This window comes from Rana temporaria, chromosome 13 (genome assembly GCF_905171775.1).
Source record: "Rana temporaria chromosome 13, aRanTem1.1, whole genome shotgun sequence".
Lineage (NCBI taxonomy): Eukaryota > Metazoa > Chordata > Amphibia > Anura > Ranidae > Rana > Rana temporaria.
Window position 1 is genome coordinate 29,883,967 of NC_053501.1, and position 19,683 is coordinate 29,903,649.

The 19,683-nt window shown below is 39.5% G+C and overlaps 1 protein-coding gene across 8 annotated transcripts in view; it reads right to left on the reverse strand.

Moving 5' to 3' along the window:
• Positions 1-1,708: 1,708 nt before the first annotated feature.
• The window catches only part of LOC120920636 (protein AHNAK2-like), a 120,334-nt gene continuing 102,359 nt past the window's right edge, over positions 1,709-19,683 (reverse strand). For 5 of the 8 annotated variants that reach the window (XM_040332827.1, XM_040332829.1, XM_040332826.1 and 2 more), the window contains exon 10: positions 1,709-19,678. In XM_040332827.1, the coding sequence (XP_040188761.1) occupies positions 3,357-19,678 (16,322 nt within the window). In that variant the 3' untranslated portion in view covers positions 1,709-3,356. The remainder of the gene's footprint in view (positions 19,679-19,683) is intronic. The other 3 variants (XM_040332824.1, XM_040332830.1, XM_040332823.1) reach the window with 3 other exon arrangements.

Here is a 19,683-nt window from a genome sequence, read left to right on the forward strand (position 1 = left end):
GATGACGAATGCTGTCAGCACATTGTCCGGATCCAGTTGACGAAAACATGCCAACTCACCAATGTCTGCTTAGACTCATGCACCTTAATGATGAGGATAGGCTGAGTGCTGTGTAGCTGTACCGAGTACTCAGGAATGCCATTTTGTTTAACTCCTCCAGACTGTGAACACTTTTCTAACTAGTCCCAATTGTTTTTTAAATAATCTTGGAAACACCTCCAGCTGCTCTTTCTTCATCCACCCTGTATTTATGTAGATATTTTTCAGCAACATATTAAATAACAGCTGAGAAAGCAAAGGTATTCTGTAATACATAACAACCAATCAGAATAATGCTACCTTCAAGTTAGTGTAATTCTAACTATTGAATGCTGATTTCTGATTGGTTGCTCTACAGTGCTGAACATTATTGCTCTTGTCTGTATTATTTTATAATAATGGATTTACGAAATTACTTTTTACCAATTTCAGATGTGGCCAAAGTCAATCTTCCTTATATAATAGGGAAGCATTGGTTTAAGCAGTAAGTTAGATGATGCTCCCAACTGATCAAAACAATTAGCACACCAGACCATAGTGATAAATACAATTTTTCTTTAGTGTGGATTGATCCTTTAAAACAGGGGTCTACCAACTACGGCCAGCTATGAGATTTTATCTATCCCCCAGCTTGGGTCAGTCATGTGGATTGATTGAGGATTAAGGTCAGCTGATGTAAGAGGGACTCTGATGGGGACCCTGATGTAAGAAGGGACTCTGATGGGGACCCTGATGTAAGAGGAGACTCTGATGGGGATCCAGATGTAAAAAGGGAATCTGATGCGGAACCTAATGGAAGGGGGGAATCTGTCAGGGACCCTGATGTAAAAGGAGACTCTGCTGGGGATGCGGATGTAAGAGGATAATATGATGGGGAACCTGAAGAAAGGGGGGAACCTGATGGGGACCTGGATGGAAGGGGGAATCTGATGGGGACCCTGACTAAGGGGAGACTCTAATGTGGACTCTGATGTAAAGAGGACACTGATGGGGATTTTTTTCAGCCTGCGATTATTGGTAAAATATACAATGCGACCATCATATTGACAAGCTTATAGACCCCTGCTTTAAAACATAATAAATCCTGCAGTTACATAACTCTTTAAAGGTAAAGAGAGCTGAAATGTCTGTTAAGCTACAGGTGCATAAATGGGGTTGCCCATATCGTGCGAGTTCATCAGTTGGACATCTGTCTTACAATTTATAAGAAATCTGTACAAAGAGAATAGCAGGGCTGCTATGGCTGACCTGTTAAACATGCTAGTTGCCTGGCTGCCTCAAGTCAAGGAAAGCAACAAGGAGTCATCATTATGGAAAATCAGAACTTCTGATCTGCATATATCTTGTAGGTTAGTAGCCCAGAGGGTACTAAAGTCTTTTTGATCAGTAAAACAGACAGAAAACTAGCATTTTTATCAGGAGAGTTCAGCAAAGGCAGCTTATGTCTATGCTTAGGTTTCCTTTAAAGCAGTGTTTCTCAATTCCAGTCCTCAGGCCCCCCCAACAGGTCAGGTTTTCAGGATTTCCATTATTTTGCACAGGTGATTTGATCAGTTTCACCGCCTTAGTAATCACCACAGCCTTTTCATCTGAGGGGAATCCTGAAAACCTGACCTGTTGGGGGGGCCTGAGGACTGGAATTGAGAAACACTGCTTTAAAGGGACAATGCAAGAAACTTGTGTGAAAAGAATCAAATACAAGTATCTATTACCAGGCCCATGTTTCATATTCCAGTTTAACTTCATGGCCTAATCATACAGGATACAAGTCAGAATAATAGCTTCCATAGGTGCCTGGTCACATGGGTGTTTTGCTGTGCGATGGATTCTGTGCCACATCATGTATTTTTCATGTGACTGGTAGAATGAAAAAAGACTACCTTTTAACCTGGCTGCAAGGAGGGGAGAGCTTGACTAACATTTGCATAGGGATAAACCCTTCTGATAGTTTATTAACGCCATTTAGTACAATTGTACACCAAAGTGGACTTATAGAAAATCTGTGTTGGAATGCCTTCTAATAGTATGGGATCTGATATCTGGAATAGTCAGGATTTAGCAAAGTATCATTTGCAATAGAAGCAAAACAATAGTTTAAAACACAACATTACTCTAGATACTTTTGTGCATTAGTACCCTTTGTGTGTTTATAGAGAAAAGCTCTGTATACCATTTAGAGTTTTAGACCAATAAGTAGCATATCGGTTTAAATTTATTTAGGATTTTATATGTAGTGGATGAAAATGATAATATCTGTCCTTAAGATATGTTTGTTATTTTATTGTAGCTTAAAACCAAGTTTCCAACTTTTGGAGTCCCTGGCTTAGATTTGAGTAGAGTGAGTCTCCATCTGTTTTTGTTTCTGAAGTGTTGAAAATGTCTTGCACACCAGGAGCGCAGCCTACATTTTTTACTGAAGTCACATGCAATACAACGTTACATCCTACTAACGATTCGGGGACTTGCTTGTCCACATGCTTGTCCTGCTTTTTAAGGTGACAAACATGAGTGCAATCCCATACACTGAGTGCAAGTTTTAATCTTTTCTTTTTCCATTGTCCATGTCTGTTACCTTGAGAAAAGAGACCTAAATGTCCCTGATCCATAGGTGTAATGTAATTGCAATGTATGTGACTGAAGCTTGGCTTCCAGTGTGCTGGCCATTATCTAGATTTCAAATTGACAATGGTACCACTGTAGGCCGTGCACCCACTTTAGAGACAAAAGAGCTACAGGTTCAGGGATGATTAATATATACTAGATTTTCTGTCTATTTGTTCGAGTAACAAGTGTCTAAGAAGAGATTACCCATCAATTCTGAGAAAATTCCTCCAATTTTTTTAAGCGAAAAAAAAACCCCCAATATAACTTAACAGGTTTCCTACTCCTGAAATACTATTCACTTGGGTGTCTCTGACTTAAATGCTTTGAGTAACTGACCCATTAATTGGCATGCAGAAAGTGAAGTCACATTGGAGTCTAATCTTCTTGTTGCAGGTCAGTTACGTAATAATTACTGAAGCCAATGGGTCAGTATAACAGTCAAACAGTTGGTATTTTCAAAAAGAAAGGTCAACAATTCCCCAAATTTTTCTTTCACTACAGTTTTTTTTTTAAGTATCGGAGTTTAGAGTGATTTTCAATGAATTTTTCATAATAAAATAATTTGTCTCAAAGAGTTAATCTGACTTTGCGCATGCTTGTTCAGGATTAAAGCAATGTTGTTGACTGAGTTTATTCATGTTATTCTTATTGAACTCACACAGCCTCCCACTGTGAATACAATAATGTCCTTTTGGTAGACTGTTAAATTTCACTTATTTGGTTGATTTGGTCTCACTTCCACCAAGGTCTGATTCGTTTATCTTAAAGTCTTCCGGTTCTGCCAGAGATGCCTGTGCACCTTGCTCTACAGAGGAGGTTTGTGCTTCTATATTTTCTGGTTCAGTTATGGTAGAAGAAACTTCAGGTCTTTGCTCTGTTTCTTTGTCTTCTGGTTTTTGTTTCTCAGTAGAAGAAAACGCTAGTTTTGGAAATTTATACCAAGGAACCTTTTCTTTACTTGATAATGCTGTTGTCGATTCTTTTTCAGGTTGAGAAGCTTCAGTCCTTTGTTCACCTTGTTCAGTTTTATTGATTTCATTCCCATCTAATGAAGAAGAGAAGCCAATGCTTGGAATCCAGAACTTAAATTTGCTTGGTGATTTTTGTTTTATGCTCATTTGCCCTTCCTGATTTGTTGGAGGTACATGTTCAGTTGTTTCAGGATGTGCAATCGCTGCATCTTTAGGATGTATGGGGAAACTAAGGGCAGCTGTTTGTGTTGGAGATGTCATCTCAATGGTAAATGTCTTCAACTTTTCTACATGGACTCCAGGAGACACTGTAAGATCACTTTTAATGAGCCCAGCTTTGGATTCCTCTAACCTGCTTTCATGGGATTGAAAAGCTTCTATAGTAATTTCCTCAGAAAGCCCTGGCTTACTTTCACAATGGTCTTCAGAAATCTGGTATTCTAAGTCTTTTGTGGTTATACTAGTGTTGACCTCAGGTAATTTGACTTTGAAAAGTGAAAATCCATATGCTGCCATTTCAGAAGTAGAAGTCTCATATTCTTTAACGATTCCTGAAGAAAAAGATGAAGACTTAACAGTTTCACTTTTTGACTTGACATCATCTGGGGACACGTTGTCATATTCACTTTTAATATCTCCTGAACTACTATCTGAAAACAGCTCTATGTCTTTCTTACCCACTGCTTCCTCTGCTGCTTCAGGAGAGGGAGCACCAAATCGAATGTAGCTGATGTGGGAGAGCTTGACTGTCTTGTGTCTTTCTTCAGTTTGACTTTTACGTATAGAGGCATTGGAGTCTGCCGAAGCTGGTTCTGTGTGTATTATAGTTTTGATTGCTTTCTCCTTCTCTTTAAGAGAAGCTGATTCCAATGTGCTAACATGTTGAGGTTCTGCATTCTCACTGGCCTTTTCTTTTTCACATACTGTAGCCTCTTCTTGATGTGAGCTTATTTCATCTGTTTGACCTCTCTCTTCATCCGTTATATCACTTGATTGCAATGCTTCTGGTATGTCTTGGACTGATTGATTTGCTACACAAATAATGTCCACAGCTGGCAATTCATCTTTACTGCTTAGGTCATACTCTGGAAGATCCAGCCCAGGCCCATCATGCTGCTTTGTAATATCAAAAGATTCTTTTTCACGGGGAGCAGAAAGTGTTAAAACAGGCATCTTTACTTTTGTAAAAGATAACTTGATTGCTTTTCTTGTTGGTTTGATTTTAGATTCGGTAATGTCTTGTTGGGAGGAAATGGAAATGTCTTTTAGCTCCTCAGAAACAAATTCTAGATTCTCAGCCTCAGGTAGACTCATGTCTATAGCTTTGTTTTTTTTAAGTGGTGTTTTGTATGTTTTGCTGAGGGTATCCTCATCTTTCATTTCTTCTGTGTGTACCTCCTCTTGAAAGCCTTGGGATAAATCTCCTGTCTCAGAAGTGACATCTTGAGGAACAAAAGCAGAAATCACTGGTGTTTTAAAATAAGGAAACTCAATCTTGATCTGTTCAGCTGGTTCATGAGTTATTTTAACATGTATCTCACTTCTTTCTAATTTCTGGACTCCAGCTGATCCAGGAGAGACCATGCTGGTATCATCCTGTGCCTCAAATTCACCATCTTTGTTTTTAGTAACTTGGGAAACATCGTCATCCAAAGATTCAGCCAGCACATGGGTACTATCTGTAGAAACTTCTATAGGTTTGGACAGTTCCGATTTAGGAAGCTTTATCTTTGCACGTTCTTCTTTTGCGCTAATTAGACCGGTCTTTACATTTGCACCTTCTATTCTACTTGCAGTTATGTCCTCTGATTTTCCAACATCTTTCTTTTTTTCAATTTCAGTAGATAACTGCTCTTGTGAGGCTACTTTGTCAGTGTCTGGCAAATCTATACTCATTGATTCACTCATTTTTTCTTTCTTTCCTCTTAAACTAAGAGATGGAAGTTTAAATGATGGCAGCTTAAAGGGACTTCTAGGTTTTTCTTCAACAGGTGACTGTTTGTCATTATCTGCCTTTGGTGTATGACTCTCCGCATCATCTTGATGTACACTATCAGCCTTCTCATATGTGCTCCTACCAGATTCTAGAGAAGTATCCAAATTTTTTTCAGTTTTACCAAAAATATTCATCCTAAAACTTGGCATCTGAAATTTCCACCCTGAAGATTCCGAACCTTCACCAACAGTTTTAATCATGTCTTCTTCTGTTGACAGCTTTCTTTGTACATTTTCTTCAACTGAGAAGTAATCCAATGTAGCTTGTATAGCCTCATCATCTCCGATGTGAATGCTTTCTCCCATAACAGCAACACTGAGTTTTGGGGTAGAAAATTGAGGAAAATGTATTCTGGTTGATTCAGTAACTGGAGACTGTGCTATAATATTGGCATTTATGCTGTCATCCTGTTTTGATTCAGTACACTCAAAAAGAGCTGTTGTATCAGGGAGACCACTAAAACTTGTAACATCTAAATCTCCTTCACTTTTATCTGCAGACAGAACTTGGTCAGTGATGCCTGGAGACAGTTCATGACTACTATCTGTGAAGAGCTTTGTTTTAGTGATAGAGTTGTCAAAGGGATAATGAGATACTGGAAACTCTGGAGATACTTTTTCTGGATATTCATATTCTTCCTCACTCAATTTAAGCTGCTGTACTTTTAAATTGATGCTATCTATAGTTTTCATGATATCTTTGTTTAGCTGGAGCTCAATGTTTGCATCTTGTTTGGTTTCTTTGGCATCTGACACCATTGTCTTGTGCAAAGTGAAGGCATCAGCTGCCCTTTCTTCTTCTTTGGACAGGTTCAAATTAACAGCGCCAGAACTCCTGTGTATTTTGTCTGTGAAACTGTTGTCAGCAGTTGGGCTATCTTCATCTGTAATTGAAATACTTTCTTGGAGAACGGTAACACCAAACCCTGGAAGTGACAACTGAGGAAAGATTATTCTTCTTCGTCTCTCTAAAATGGACAAATCAGAAGCTTGCTGGTCAGCAGTAGTTTCCTGGTGACTAGGTGTTATATCAGTAGAATAAAACTTTGCCTTTCCTTCTCTTAAGGATTTTAACTTACGAACTGAAACAAGATGCTTTTCAGGAAGTTGCATCTCATTACCTTTAGTATCTTCACTAGTTATATTAATACTTTCTGCAATAACACTAACACCTAATTTGTCAATTGAACTCATTGCAGTTTTTGTTTTCAAAAATATTTTTGCATCTTGAGAAAGGGTTAATTCTTCTTCGTTGTCCATTTTCTCTGTAAAATCAATATCCAATACACTTTCCTGTGCTTTAATCTTGAGTTTTGGTTCTGCTATAATTTCATTAGCTTCTAACTTTGCTATTATGTTTACTGATGTATGGTCTAGGCTTTTCGCTTGGTCCTCTACCAGTACTCTTTCCACTCTAGTTTCAGTGTTGTAAACACTATCTTCTGCCATTATTGACTCGGGTATTTCAGTTGTATCAGTTTTAGTGGTTGTAGGCTCTGTGACCACCTTTGTTTCAGTTATCGTATCGTCTGCTTCTGGAGAGATTCCTTTGAATGCATCTTCTGTTTCTGCTTCAAGAGATTTAACTTGTCCCTCATACACTGAAATCTGTACTTTTCTATCTACCGTAGCTACATTTTCTGTGAGATCTTCTTTATCTGCTTCGTATACTGTTAATTCTGTTTTCACTGCTGAAATTTCATCCGTGAATATCTGAAGTGCTGTCTCAGCAACAGTTTTTGAGGCTGCTTCTCTGGCCTTTTCCACAGAAGATTCCGTTGTAACATCTGTGGGTCTAGAGGTAGACATTTTCAATCTGGGTGACACATCCTTATGCTCTGCCACTGTAGATGTCACTTTGGTAAGGACAGTCGAGTCCTCTTTTACAGCTTCTGCTTTTTCCACACTTTCTTCAGGTTTAACTGATACTTCAACCATGATAGTTTCACTTTCTGGTGTTTGGTGAGAATCTTCCTTTACTTCACCTTCCTCCACTACAGTCTTAATTTCAGGGGTGGTTGGCTGGAGCTCCAGCATAGTAGGAATGGCTGCTACACCAGTGGTCTGTACAGTTGTGATGGTTTTCTCAACTTTTGTAATTTTTTTCTTGGGCTTTTTGACTTTGCCCCTTACTTTTACACTTTCTTTCGATGATTCTTCATCTACATCAACTACCTCTGTTAGAATTTCATGTACTGTAATCTTTAGTTCCTTATCCATGTCGTGCTCCTTAGATATTGGTGACTCTACAGAAGCCTCTAACTCCTCCACTTCAATGTGTACTTCTTCCACAACTACTCCTGCTATCTCAGTTTCGTCTGCCTCAGTTGAGGGTACGTCAAATGTAGATTTCAAGAAAATGGGCTGTGCCTCTTTTCTGTCCTCTGCTTTAAGAATGTCTGTGACTAACTCACACCTGTCAATGTCAGCTGTGACAGAGATAGTTTTGGGAACAATACTGTCACTTTCTTTTGCTTTACTTAGCACTGGAACCTGGAATGGTAGTTGCAAATCTTTGTAAGCGCTTTCCACTTCCTCTTGTCTCTTCTCTTGGCCCACTACCGGCATGCTCTCCACGCTAGTTTCAGTGATGTAAACACATTCTTCTGACTTTGTTATTAACTCCACTATTTCACTTGTATCAGATTTACTTGATGTAGCTTCTATGACCGCCTCTTTCTCAATTGTTATTTTACTTTCAGCATCAGGAGAATTTTCCTCGGATGAACCTTCCGCTTTTGCATTAGATGTGCCGAATAATGAAAGTTCTCCCTCAGACACTGAAATCTCTGATGTTGTATCTGTCATGTCTATCGTATCTTTGTGTTTTGCTTTATCTGCTTTGTATGCTGTTATTTGTGTTTTTACCATTGAAATTTCTTCTGTGGATTTCTGAAGTGCTGTCTCAGCAACAGTTTGTGGAGCTGCTTCTCTGGACTCATCCACAGAAGATTCTGTTGTAACTTCTGTGGCACTAAACAGTGGCATTTTGAATGTTGGCAACGTCCATCCAAAAGATATTTCCTCCTCCTCAGGCATTATAAATGTCACTTTGGTAAGGACTGACGAGACCTCTTCTACAGTCTCTGCTTTTTTGCCACTTGTTTCGGTTTCACCTGCTTCATCTGTCGTGATGGTTCCACTTTCTGGTGTGCTGACTTTTACTTGCTCTTCATAAATGGTCACTGTGATTTGGGCATGTGGAGAAACTACCTTTACTTTATCATCTTCCACTACAGTCTTAATTTCAGGTGTGGTTAAATGGAGCTCTAGTGTAGGAGAAATGTATTCGACACCATTGGTCTGAGCAGTTGTGATGGTTTTCTCAACCCTTGTAATCTTCTTCTCGCATATTCCTACTTTACCCTTTACTTTCACACCTTCTGTACTTAATTCTTTATCTGCATCAACCACCTTTGTTACGATTTCATTCTCAACTTTAAGTTCATTATCTGTGTCAGGCACTTTGGGAATTTGCGACCGTTCGGAAGCCTCTGATATTTTTTCTTCAGTTTTTCCTTTCTTCATAACTACTCCCATGTTCTCAGATTTGGTTCCTTCAATTGAGGGTGAATCATATGCAGAGTCCAAATGCATAGGCTCCACCTCTTCCTTCTCCTCTGCTGTAAGAATGTCTCTGCCTAACTTTGTGGCACTAAAGAGTGGAATTTTGAATGTCGGCATCTTCCATCCAAATGACACTTCCTCCTCCCCAGGCAGTATAAATGTCTCTTCGGTAAGAAGTGACAAAACTTCTTCTACAGCCTCTGCTTTTTTTACATCTTCTTCAGCTTTAACCGCTACATCAACCTCCAGCGTGGGAGAAATGCCTTCTACACCAGAAGTCATTGCAGTTGTCATAGATTTCTTAACCTGTGTAATCTTTTTCCTGTGCTTTTTGACTTTGCCCTTAACTTTCACGCCTTCTGTAGGTGATTCTGTATCTACATCAACATCCTCTGTTACAATTTTATCCACCTCAACTTTCAGTTCCCTATCTGTGTCAGTCTCTTGAGGTATTGGCGACTGCTCAGAAGCCTCAGAATTCTCCTCTTCAGTGCATTCTTTCTGCATAACTACTTCCATTGTCTCAGATATAGTTGCTTCAGTTGAGGGTGTTTCAATTGCAGATTCCAAATCCACAGGCTCAGCTTCTTCTTCTTTCCTTTGTGCTGTAAGAGCACATGTGACTAACTCGTGCCCATCAATAGCAATGATTTCAGAGGTAGCTTTTGAAACAATAATGTCACTTTGTTCTGATTGCACTTCCTCTAAGTTTTTCTCTTTGCCCTCTGTCAAAATGCTCTCCATGCTAGTTTCAGCGAGGAAAACACCTTCTTTAAGTTTTCTTATTGACTCAGCTATTTCACTTGTAGTGGAAGTGAATTCTATGACCACCTCTGTCTCAGTTATTTTACTTTCACCCTCTGGAGAGATTTCTTTGGATGAACCTTCTGCTTTCACCTCAGATGTGCCAAATAATGACAGTTTTGGGAGCTTGAATGATGGAAGCTTCCAACCCTCTGATTCTGTTTCTGCTTCTGGAGTTTTCTCTTTTCCATCAAACACCAAAATCTCTGCTATTGTGTCTACTGTGTCTACATTATCTTTTGTTTCCTCTTTGTCTACGTCATCTTTTGTTATTTCTGCTTTCACTGTTGAAATTTCTTCTGTGGATTTCTGAAGTGCTGTCTCAGCAACAGTTTGTGAAGTTGCTTCTCTGGGCTCATCCACAGAAGATTCTATTGGAAAGTCTGTGGCACTAAAAAGTGGAATTTTGAATGTGGGCAATTTCCATCCGAATGACCTTTCTTCCTCCTCTACTACTGTAGTTGCCACCTCAGTAAGGACCATGGAGACATCTTCTACAGTCTCTGCTTTCTCGACACCTTCTTCAGCTTTAACTGCTACTTCAATCGTGGTGGTTTCAGTTGTTGGTGTTCTGACTTGTTCTTCATAAACTGACATAGTGACTTGAGGTTGTGGAGAAACATCCTTTACTTCACCCTCTTCCACTACAGTCTTAATTTCAGGGGTGGTCAAGTGAAGCTCAAGAGTAGGAAAGATGGCTTCTACACCAGCCGTCTGAACAGTTGTGATGGGTTTCTCAACCTTTGTAACCTTTTTCTCGTGTTTTTTTACTTTGTCCTTTACTTTCATGCCTTTTGTAGGTGATTCCCTATCAACATTCTCTGTTACTATTTCATCCACCTCAACTCTCAGTTTCTTATCTGTGTCAGTTTCTTGAGTTATTGACAACTGCTCAGAAGCGACACACTTTCCCTTTTCAGTATATTCTTTCTCCACAACTACTTCCATTGTCTCAGATTTGGCTGCTTCAGTTGAGGATGTTTCAATTACAGATTCCAAATGCACATGCTCTGTTTCTTCTCTGTCCTGTGCTGTAACAACCTCTGTGACTAACTCATGCCTGTCAATATCAACAATTTCAGACATAACTTTCGAAACAATAATGTCACTTTGTTCTGTTTGCCCTTCCTGTAAGCTTCTCCCTTGGCCCTCTACCTGTATGCTCTCCACTCTAGTTTCAGTGATGAAAACAAACTCTTCTGACTTTGTTATTGACTCATCTATTTCATTTGTAGGGGATGCAGATTTTATGACCACTTGTGTCTCAATTATTTTACTTTCACCTTCTTGAGAGATTTCTTTAGAAGAAACTTCTGCTAATACCTCAGATGTGCCAAATAATGACAGTTTTGGAAGACTAAATAATGGAAGCCTCCAACCTTCTGATTCTTTTTCTTCTTCTGGAGATTTCACTTTTTCTTCAGACACTGAAATCTCTGTTATTATACTCGCTGTGTCTACAATATCTTTGAGTTCTTTTTTCTGTGCTTCATATGCTGATATTTCTGCTTTCACTGTTGACATTTTTTCTATAGATTTCCGAAGTGATTTCTCAGCAACTGTTTGTGGAGCTGCTTCTCTGGGCTCATCCACAGAAGATTCTGTTGGAACATCTGTGGCACTAAAGAGTGGAATTTTGAATGTGGGCATTTTCAATCCAAATGCCCTTTCTTCCTCCTCTACTACTGTAGTTGCCACCTCAGCAAGGACCATGGAGACATCTTCTACAGTCTCTGTTTTCTCAACACTTTCTTCAGGTTTAACTGCTACTTCAACCATGCTGGTTTCAGTTGTTGGTGTGCTGACTTGTACTTGTTCTTCATAAAATGACACAGTGAATTGAGTTTGTGGAGAAACTTCTTTTACTTCACCCTCCTCTGCTACAGTCGTAATTTCAGGGGTGGTTTGGTGAAGCGCAAGTGTAGGAGAAATGGCTTCTACAGCATCTGTCTTTACAGTTGTGATGGTTTTCTCAACCTTTGTAATCTTTTTCCTTTGCTTTTTTGCTTTGCCCTTTACTTTAATGCTGTCTGTAGGCGATTCCTTATCAACATCAACATCCTCTATTATGATTTCATCCACTTCAACCTTCAGTTTCTTATCTGTCTCAGTCTCTTGGGGTATTGGCAACTGCTCAGAAGCCTCTGACTTTTCCTCTTCAATGTATTTCTTTTCTGCAACTATATCCATTGGCTCAGATTCAGCTTCTTCAGTTGAGGGTGTTTTAATTGCAGATTCCAAATGCACATGCTCTGCTTCTTCTCTCTCCTGTGCCGTAAGAATGTCTGTGACTAACTCATGCATGTCAATATCAACGTTTTCAGAGGTAGTTTTCGATACAATAATATCACTTTGTTCTGTTTGCACCTCCTGTAGGCTATTCTCTTTTCCCTCTACCGGTATGCTCTCCACGCTAGTTTCAGGGATGTAAACAAATTCTTCAGATTTTGTTATTGAGTCAGTTATTTCACTTGTAGTGGAAGAAGATTCTATGACCACCTCTGTCTCAGTTCTTTTACTTTCACCTTCTGGAGAGATTTCTTTTGAGAATCTATCTGCTTTTATCTCAGACGTGCCAAATAGTGACAGTTTTGGCACCCTGAATGATGGAAACTTCCAGCTTTCTGATTTTGTTTCTTCTTCTGGAGTTTTCACTTTTTCTTCAGACACTGAAATCTCTGTTATTGTATCTGCCATGACCACGTTATCTTTAGTTTTCTCTTTCTCTGCTTCGTATGTTGTTATTTCTGCTTTCACAGTTGAAATTTTTTCTGTGCTTTTCTGAAGTGCTGTCTCAGCAACAGTTTTTGAAGTTGCTTCTCTGGGCTCATCCACAGAAGATTCTGTTGGAACTTCTGTAGCACTAAAGAGGGGAATTTTGAATGTGGGCAATTTCCACCCAAATGATCTTTCTTCATCCTCTACTATTGTAGTTGCCACTTCGGAAATGACCATGGAGACATCTTCTAAAGTTTTTGTTTTGTCAACACCTTCTTCAGGTTTAACTGCTACTTCAACCGTGGTGGTTTCTGTTGTTGGTGTGCTGACTTGTACCCGCTCTTCATAAATGGTCACAGTGATTTGAGTCTGTGGAGAAACTTCTTTTACTTCACCCTCTTCTGCTGCAGTCTTAATTTCAGGGGTGGTTCGGTGAAGCTCAAGTGTAGGAGAAATGGCTTCTACAGCAGCTGTCTTTACAGTTGTGATGGTTTTCTCAACCTTTGTAATCTTTTTCCTTTGCTTTTTGACTTTGCCCTTTACGTTCATGCTGTCTGTAGGTGATTCCTTTTCAACATCAATATCTTCTGTTACTATTTCATCCACTTCAACCTTCAGTTTCTTATCTGTCTCAGTCTCTTGGGGAATTGGCAACTGTTCAGAAACCTCTGACTTTTGCTCTTCAATGTATTCCTTTTCTGCAACTATTTCCATTGGCTCAGATTCAGCTTCTTCAGTTGAGGGAGTTTTAATTGCAGATTCCAAATGCACATGCTCTGCTTCTTCTCTCTCCTGTGCCGTAAGAAAGTCTGTGACTAACTCATGCATGTCAATATCAACGATTTCAGTAGTAGCTTTCGTAGATTTTGTTATTGAGTCTGTTATTTCACTTGTAGTGGAAGTAGATTCTATGACCACCTCTGTCTCAGTTCTTTTACTTTCTCCTTCTGGAGAGATTTCTTTGGAGGATCCATCTGCTTTTATCTCAGACCTGCCAAAAAATGACAGTGTTGGTAGACTGAATGATGGAAACTTCCAGCTTTCTGATTCTGTTTCTTCTTCTGGAGTTTTCACTTTTTCTTCAGACACTGAAATCTCTGTTATTGTATCTGCCATGACCACGTTATCTTTAGTTTTCTCTTTCTCTGCTTCATATGTTGTTATTTCTGCTTTCACGGTTGAAATTTCTTCTGTGGATTTCTGAAGTGCTGTCTCAGCAACAGTTTGTGAAGTTGCTTCTCTGGGCTCATCCATGGAAGATTCTGTTGGAACTTCTGTGGCACTAAAGAGTGGAATTTTGAATGTGGGCATTTTCAATCCAAATGACCTTTCTTCCTCCTCTACTACTGTAGTTGCCACCTCAGTAAGAACCATGAAGACATCTTCTACAGTCTCTGTTTTCTCAACTTCTTCTTTACGTTTAACTGCTACTTCAACCGTGGTGGATTCTGTTGTTGGTGTGCTGACTTGTACTTGTTCTTCATAAAATGACACAGTGACTTGAGTATGTGGAGAAACTTCCTTTATTTCACCCTCTTCTGCTGCAGTCTTAATTTCAGGGGTGGTTTGGTGAAGCTCAAGTGTAGGAGAAATGGCTTCTACAGCAGCTGTCTTTACAGTTGTGATGGTTTTCTCAAACTTTGTAATCTTTTTCCTTTGCTTTTTGACTTTGCCCTTTACTTTTATTCTGTCTGTAGGTGATTCCTTATCAACATCAACATCCTCTGTTACTATTTCATCCACTTCAACTTTCAGTTTCTTATCTGTGTCAATCTCTTGGGGTATTGACAACTGCTCAGAAGCCTCGGACTTTTCCTCTTCAATGTATTCTTTTTCTGTAACTATTTCCATTGGCTTGGATTCAGCTTCTTCAGTGGAGGGTGTTTTAATTGCAGATTCCAAATGCACATGCTCTGCTTCTTCTCTCTTCTGTGCCGTAAGAATGTCTGTGACTAACTCATGCATGTCAATATCAAGAATTTCAGGAGTAGCTTTCGATACAAGAATGTCACTTTGTTCTGTTTGCACCTCCTGTAGGCTTTTCTCTTTTCCCTCCACCGGTATGCGCTCCACACTAGTTTCAGTGATGGAAAAACATTCTTCGGATTTTGTTATTGAGTCAGTTATTTCACTTGTAGTGGAAGTAGATTCTATGACCACCTCTGTCTCAGTTCTTTTACATTCACTATCTGGAGAGATTTTTTTGGAGGATCCATCTGCTTTTATCTCAGACGTGCCAAATAATGGCAGTTTTGGCAGCCTGAATGATGGAAACTTCCAGCTTTCTGATTCTGTTTCTTCTTCTAGAGTTTTCACTTTTTCTTCAGACACTGAAATCTCTGTTATTGTATCTGCCGTGTGTACCTTATCTTTAGTTTTCTCTTTCTCTGCTTCATATGTTGTTATTTCTGCTTTCACGGTTGAAATTTCTTCTGTGGATTTCTGAAGTGCTGTCTCAGCAACAGTTTTTGAAGTTGCTTCTCTGGGCTCATCCACAGAAGATTCTGTTGGAACTTCTGTAGCACTAAAGAGTGGAATTTTGAATGTGGGCATTTTCAGTCCAAATGACCTTTCTTCCTCCTCTACTACTGTAGTTGCCACCTCAGTAAGGACCATGGAGACATCTTCTATAGTCTCTGTTTTCTCAACATCTTCTTCAGGTTTAACTGCTACTTCGATCGTGGTAGATTCAGTTGTTGGTGTGCTGACTTGTACCTGCTCTTCATAAACTGACAAAGTGAATTGAGTTTGTGGAGAAACTTCCTTTACTTCACCCTCTTCTGCTACAGTCGTAATTTCAGAGGTGGTTCGGTGAAGCTCAAGTGTAGGAGAAATGGCTTCTACAGCAGCTGTCTTTACAGTTGTGATGGTTTTCTCAACCTTTGTAATCTTTTTCCTGTGCTTTTTGACTTTGCCCTTTACTTTCATGCTGTCTGTAGGTGATTCCTTATCAACATCAACCTCCTCTGTTACGATTTCATCCACTTCAACTTTCAGTTTCTTATTTGTGTCAGTCTCTTGGGGTATTGGCAACTGCTCAGAAGCCTCAGGCTTTTCCTCTTCAATGTATTCCTTCTCCACAACTACTTCCATTGTCTCAGATTTGGCTATTTCAGTTAAGGGTGTTTCAATTGAAGATTCCAAATGCACATGCTCGGCGTCTTCTCTCTCCTGTGCGGTAAGAATGTCTGTGACCAACTCATGCCTGTCAGTATTAACAATTTCAGAGATAGCTTTTGAAACAATAATGTCACTTTGTTCTGTTTGCCATTCCTCTAGGCTTTTCTCTTGGCCATCTACCAATATGCTCTCCAAGCTAGTTTCAGGGATGTAAACAAATTCTTCAGATTTTGTTATTGAGTCAGTTATTTCACTTGTAGTGGAAGCAGATACTATGACCACCTCTGTCTCTGTTCTTTTACTTTCACCTTCTGGAGAGATTTCTTTGGAGAATCCATCTGCTTTTATCTCAGACGTGCCAAAAAATGACAGTTTTGGCAGCCTGAATGATGGAAACTTCCAGCTTTCTGATTCTGTTTCTTCTTCTGGAGTTTTCACTTTTTCTTCAGACACTGAAATCTCTGTTATTATATGTGCCGTGTCTACATTATCTTTAGTTTTCTCTTTCTCTGCTTCATATGTTGTTATTTCTGCTTTCACGGTTGAAATTTCTTCTGTGGATTTCTGAAGTGCTGTCTCAGCAACAGTTTTTGAACTTGCTTCTCTGGGCTCATCCACAGAAGATTCTGTTTGAACTTCTGTGGCACTAAAGAGTGGAATTTTGAATGTGGGCATTTTCAATCCAAATGACCTTTCTTCCTCCGCTACTACTGTAGTTGCCACCTCAGTAAGGACCATAGAGACATCTTCTACAGTCTCTGTTTTCTCAACATCTTCTTCAGGTTTAACTGCTACTTCAATCGTGGTAGATTCAGTTGTTGGTGTGCTGACTTGTACCTGCTCTTCATAAACTGACAAAGTGAATTGAGTTTGTGGAGAAACTTCCATTACTTCACCCTCTTCTGCTACACTCGTAATTTCAGAGGTGGTTCGGTGAAGGTCAAGTGTAGGAGAAATGGCTTCTACAGCAGCTGTCTTTACAGTTGTGATGGTTTTCTCAACCTTTGTAATCTTTTTCCTGTGCTTTTTTACTTTGCCCTTTACTTTCATGCTGTCTGTAGGTGATTCCTTATCAACATCAACCTCCTCTGTTACGATTTCATCCACTTCAACTTTCAGTTTCTTATTTGTGTCAGTCTCTTGGGGTATTGGCAACTGCTCAGAAGCCTCAGGCTTTTCCTCTTCAATGTATTCCTTCTCCACAACTACGTCCATTGTCTCAGATTTGGCTATTTCAGTTGAGGGTGTTTCAATTGAAGACTCCAAATGCACATGCTCGGCGTCTTCTCTCTCCTGTGCGGTAAGAATGTCTGTGACCAACTCATGCCTGTCAGTATTAACAATTTCAGAGATAGCTTTTGAAACAATAATGTCACTTTGTTCTGTTTGCCATTCCTCTAGGCTTTTCTCTTGGCACTCTACCAATAGGCTCTCCAAGCTAGTTTCAGGGATGTAAACAAATTCTTCAGATTTTGTTATTGAGTCAGTTATTTCCCTTGTAGTTGAAGTAGATTCTATGACCACCTCTGTCTCTGTTGTTTTACTTTCACCTTCTGGATAGATTTCTTTGGAGAATTCATCTGCTTTTATCTCAGACGTGCCAAAAAATGACAGTTTTGGCAGCCTGAATGATGGAAGCTGCCATCCATCCAATTCTGTTTCTTCTTCTGGAGTTTTCACTTTTTCTTCAGACACTGAAATCTCTGTTATTGTATCTGTCATGTCTACATTATCTTTAGTTTTCTCTTTCTTTGCTTTGTATTTTGTTATTTCTGCTTTCACAGTTGAAATTTCTTCTGTGAATTTCTGAAGTGCTGTCTCAGAAACAGTTTGTGAAGTTGCTTCTCTGGGCTCATCCACAGAAGATTCTGCTGGAACATCTGTGGCACTAAAGAGTGGGATTTTGAATGTTGTCAATTTTAATCCAAATGCCCTTTCTTCCTCCTCTACTACTGTAGTTGCCACCTCAGTAAGGACCATGGAGACATCTTCTACAGTTTCTGTTTTCTCAACAGCTTCTTCAGGTTTAACTGCTACTTCAATCGTGGTGGATTCAGTTGTTGGTGTGCTGACTTGCACCTGGTCTTCATAAACTGACATAGTCAATTGAGTTTGTGGAGAAACTTCCTTTACGTTACCCTCCTCTGCTACAGTCGTAATTTCAGGGGTGGTTTGGTGAAGCGCAAGTGTAGGAGAAATGGCTTCTACAGCAGCTGTCTTTACAGTTGTGATGGTTTTCTCAACCTTTGTAATCTTCTTCCTGTGCTTTTTTGCTTTGCCCATTACCTTCATGCTGTCTGTAGGCGATTCCTTATCAACATCAACATCCTCTGTTACGATTTCATCCACTTCAGCTTTCAGTTTCTTATCTGTCTCAGTCTCTTGGGGTATTGGCAACTGCTCAGAAGCCTCTGACTTTTCCTCTTCAATGTATTTCTTTTCTGCAACTATATCCATTGGCTCAGATTCAGCTTCTTCAGTTGTGGGTGTTTTAATTGCAGATTCCAAATGCACATCCTCTGCTTCTTCTCTCTCCTGTGCCGTAAGAATGTTTGTGACTAACTCATGCATGTCAATATCAACGATTTCAGAGGTAGTTTTCGATACAATAATATCACTTTGTTCTGTTTGCACCTCCTGTAGGCTTTTCTCTTTTCCCTCTACCAGTATGCTCTCCACGCTAGTTTCAGGGATGTAAACAAATTCTTCAGATTTTGTTATTGAGTCAGTTATTTCACTTGTAGTGGAAGTAGATTCTATGACCACCTCTGTCTCAGTTCTTTTACTTTCACCTTCTGGAGAGATTCCTTTTGAGGATCCATCTGCTTTTATCTCAGACGTGCCAAATAGTGATAGTTTTGGCACCCTGAATGATGGAAATTTCCAGCTTTCTGAATCTGTTTCTTCTTCTAGAGTTTTCACTTTTTCTTCAGACACTGAAATCTCTGTTATTGTATCTGCCATGACCACGTTATCTTTAGTTTTCTCTTTCTCTGCTTCGTATGTTGTTATTTCTGCTTTCACAGTTGAAATTTCTTCTGTGGATTTCTGAAGTGCTGTCTCAGCAACAGTTTGTGAAGTTGCTTCTCTGGGCTCATCCACAGAAGATTCTGTTGGAACTTCTGTGGCACTAAAGAGTGGAATTTTGAATGTGGGCATTTTCAATCCAAATGACCTTTCTTCCTCCTCTACTAATGTAGTTGCCACCTCAGTAAGGACCATCGAGACATCTTCTACAGTCCCTGTTTTCTCAACATCTTCTTCACGTTTAACTGCTACTTCAACCGTGGTGGTTTCTGTTGTTGGTGTGCTGATATGTACTTGTTCTTCATAAAATGACACAGTGACTTGAGTATGTGGAGAAACTTCCTTTATTTCACTCTCTTCTGCTGCAGTCTTAATTTCAGGGGTGGTTTGGTGAAGCTCAAGTGTAGGAGAAATGGCTTCTACAGCAGCTGTCTTTACAGTTGTGATGTTTTTTTCAACCTTTGTAATCTTTTTCCTTTGCTTTTTGACTTTGCCCTTTACTTTTATTCTGTCTGTAGGTGATTCCTTATCAACATCAACCTCCTCTGTTATGATTTCATCCACTTCAACTTTCAGTTTCTTATCTGTGTCAATCTCTTGGGGTTTTGGCAACTGCTCAGAAGCCTCGGACTTTTCCTCTTCAATGTATTCTTTTTCTGTAACTATTTCCATTGGCTCGGATTCAGCTTCTTCAGTTGAGGGTGTTTTAATTGCAGATTCCAAATGCACCTGCTCTGCTTCTTCTCTCTCCTGTGCCGTAAGAATGTCTGTGATTAACTCATGCATGTCAATATCAACAATTTCAGAAGTAGCTTTCGTTACAAGAACGTCACTTTGT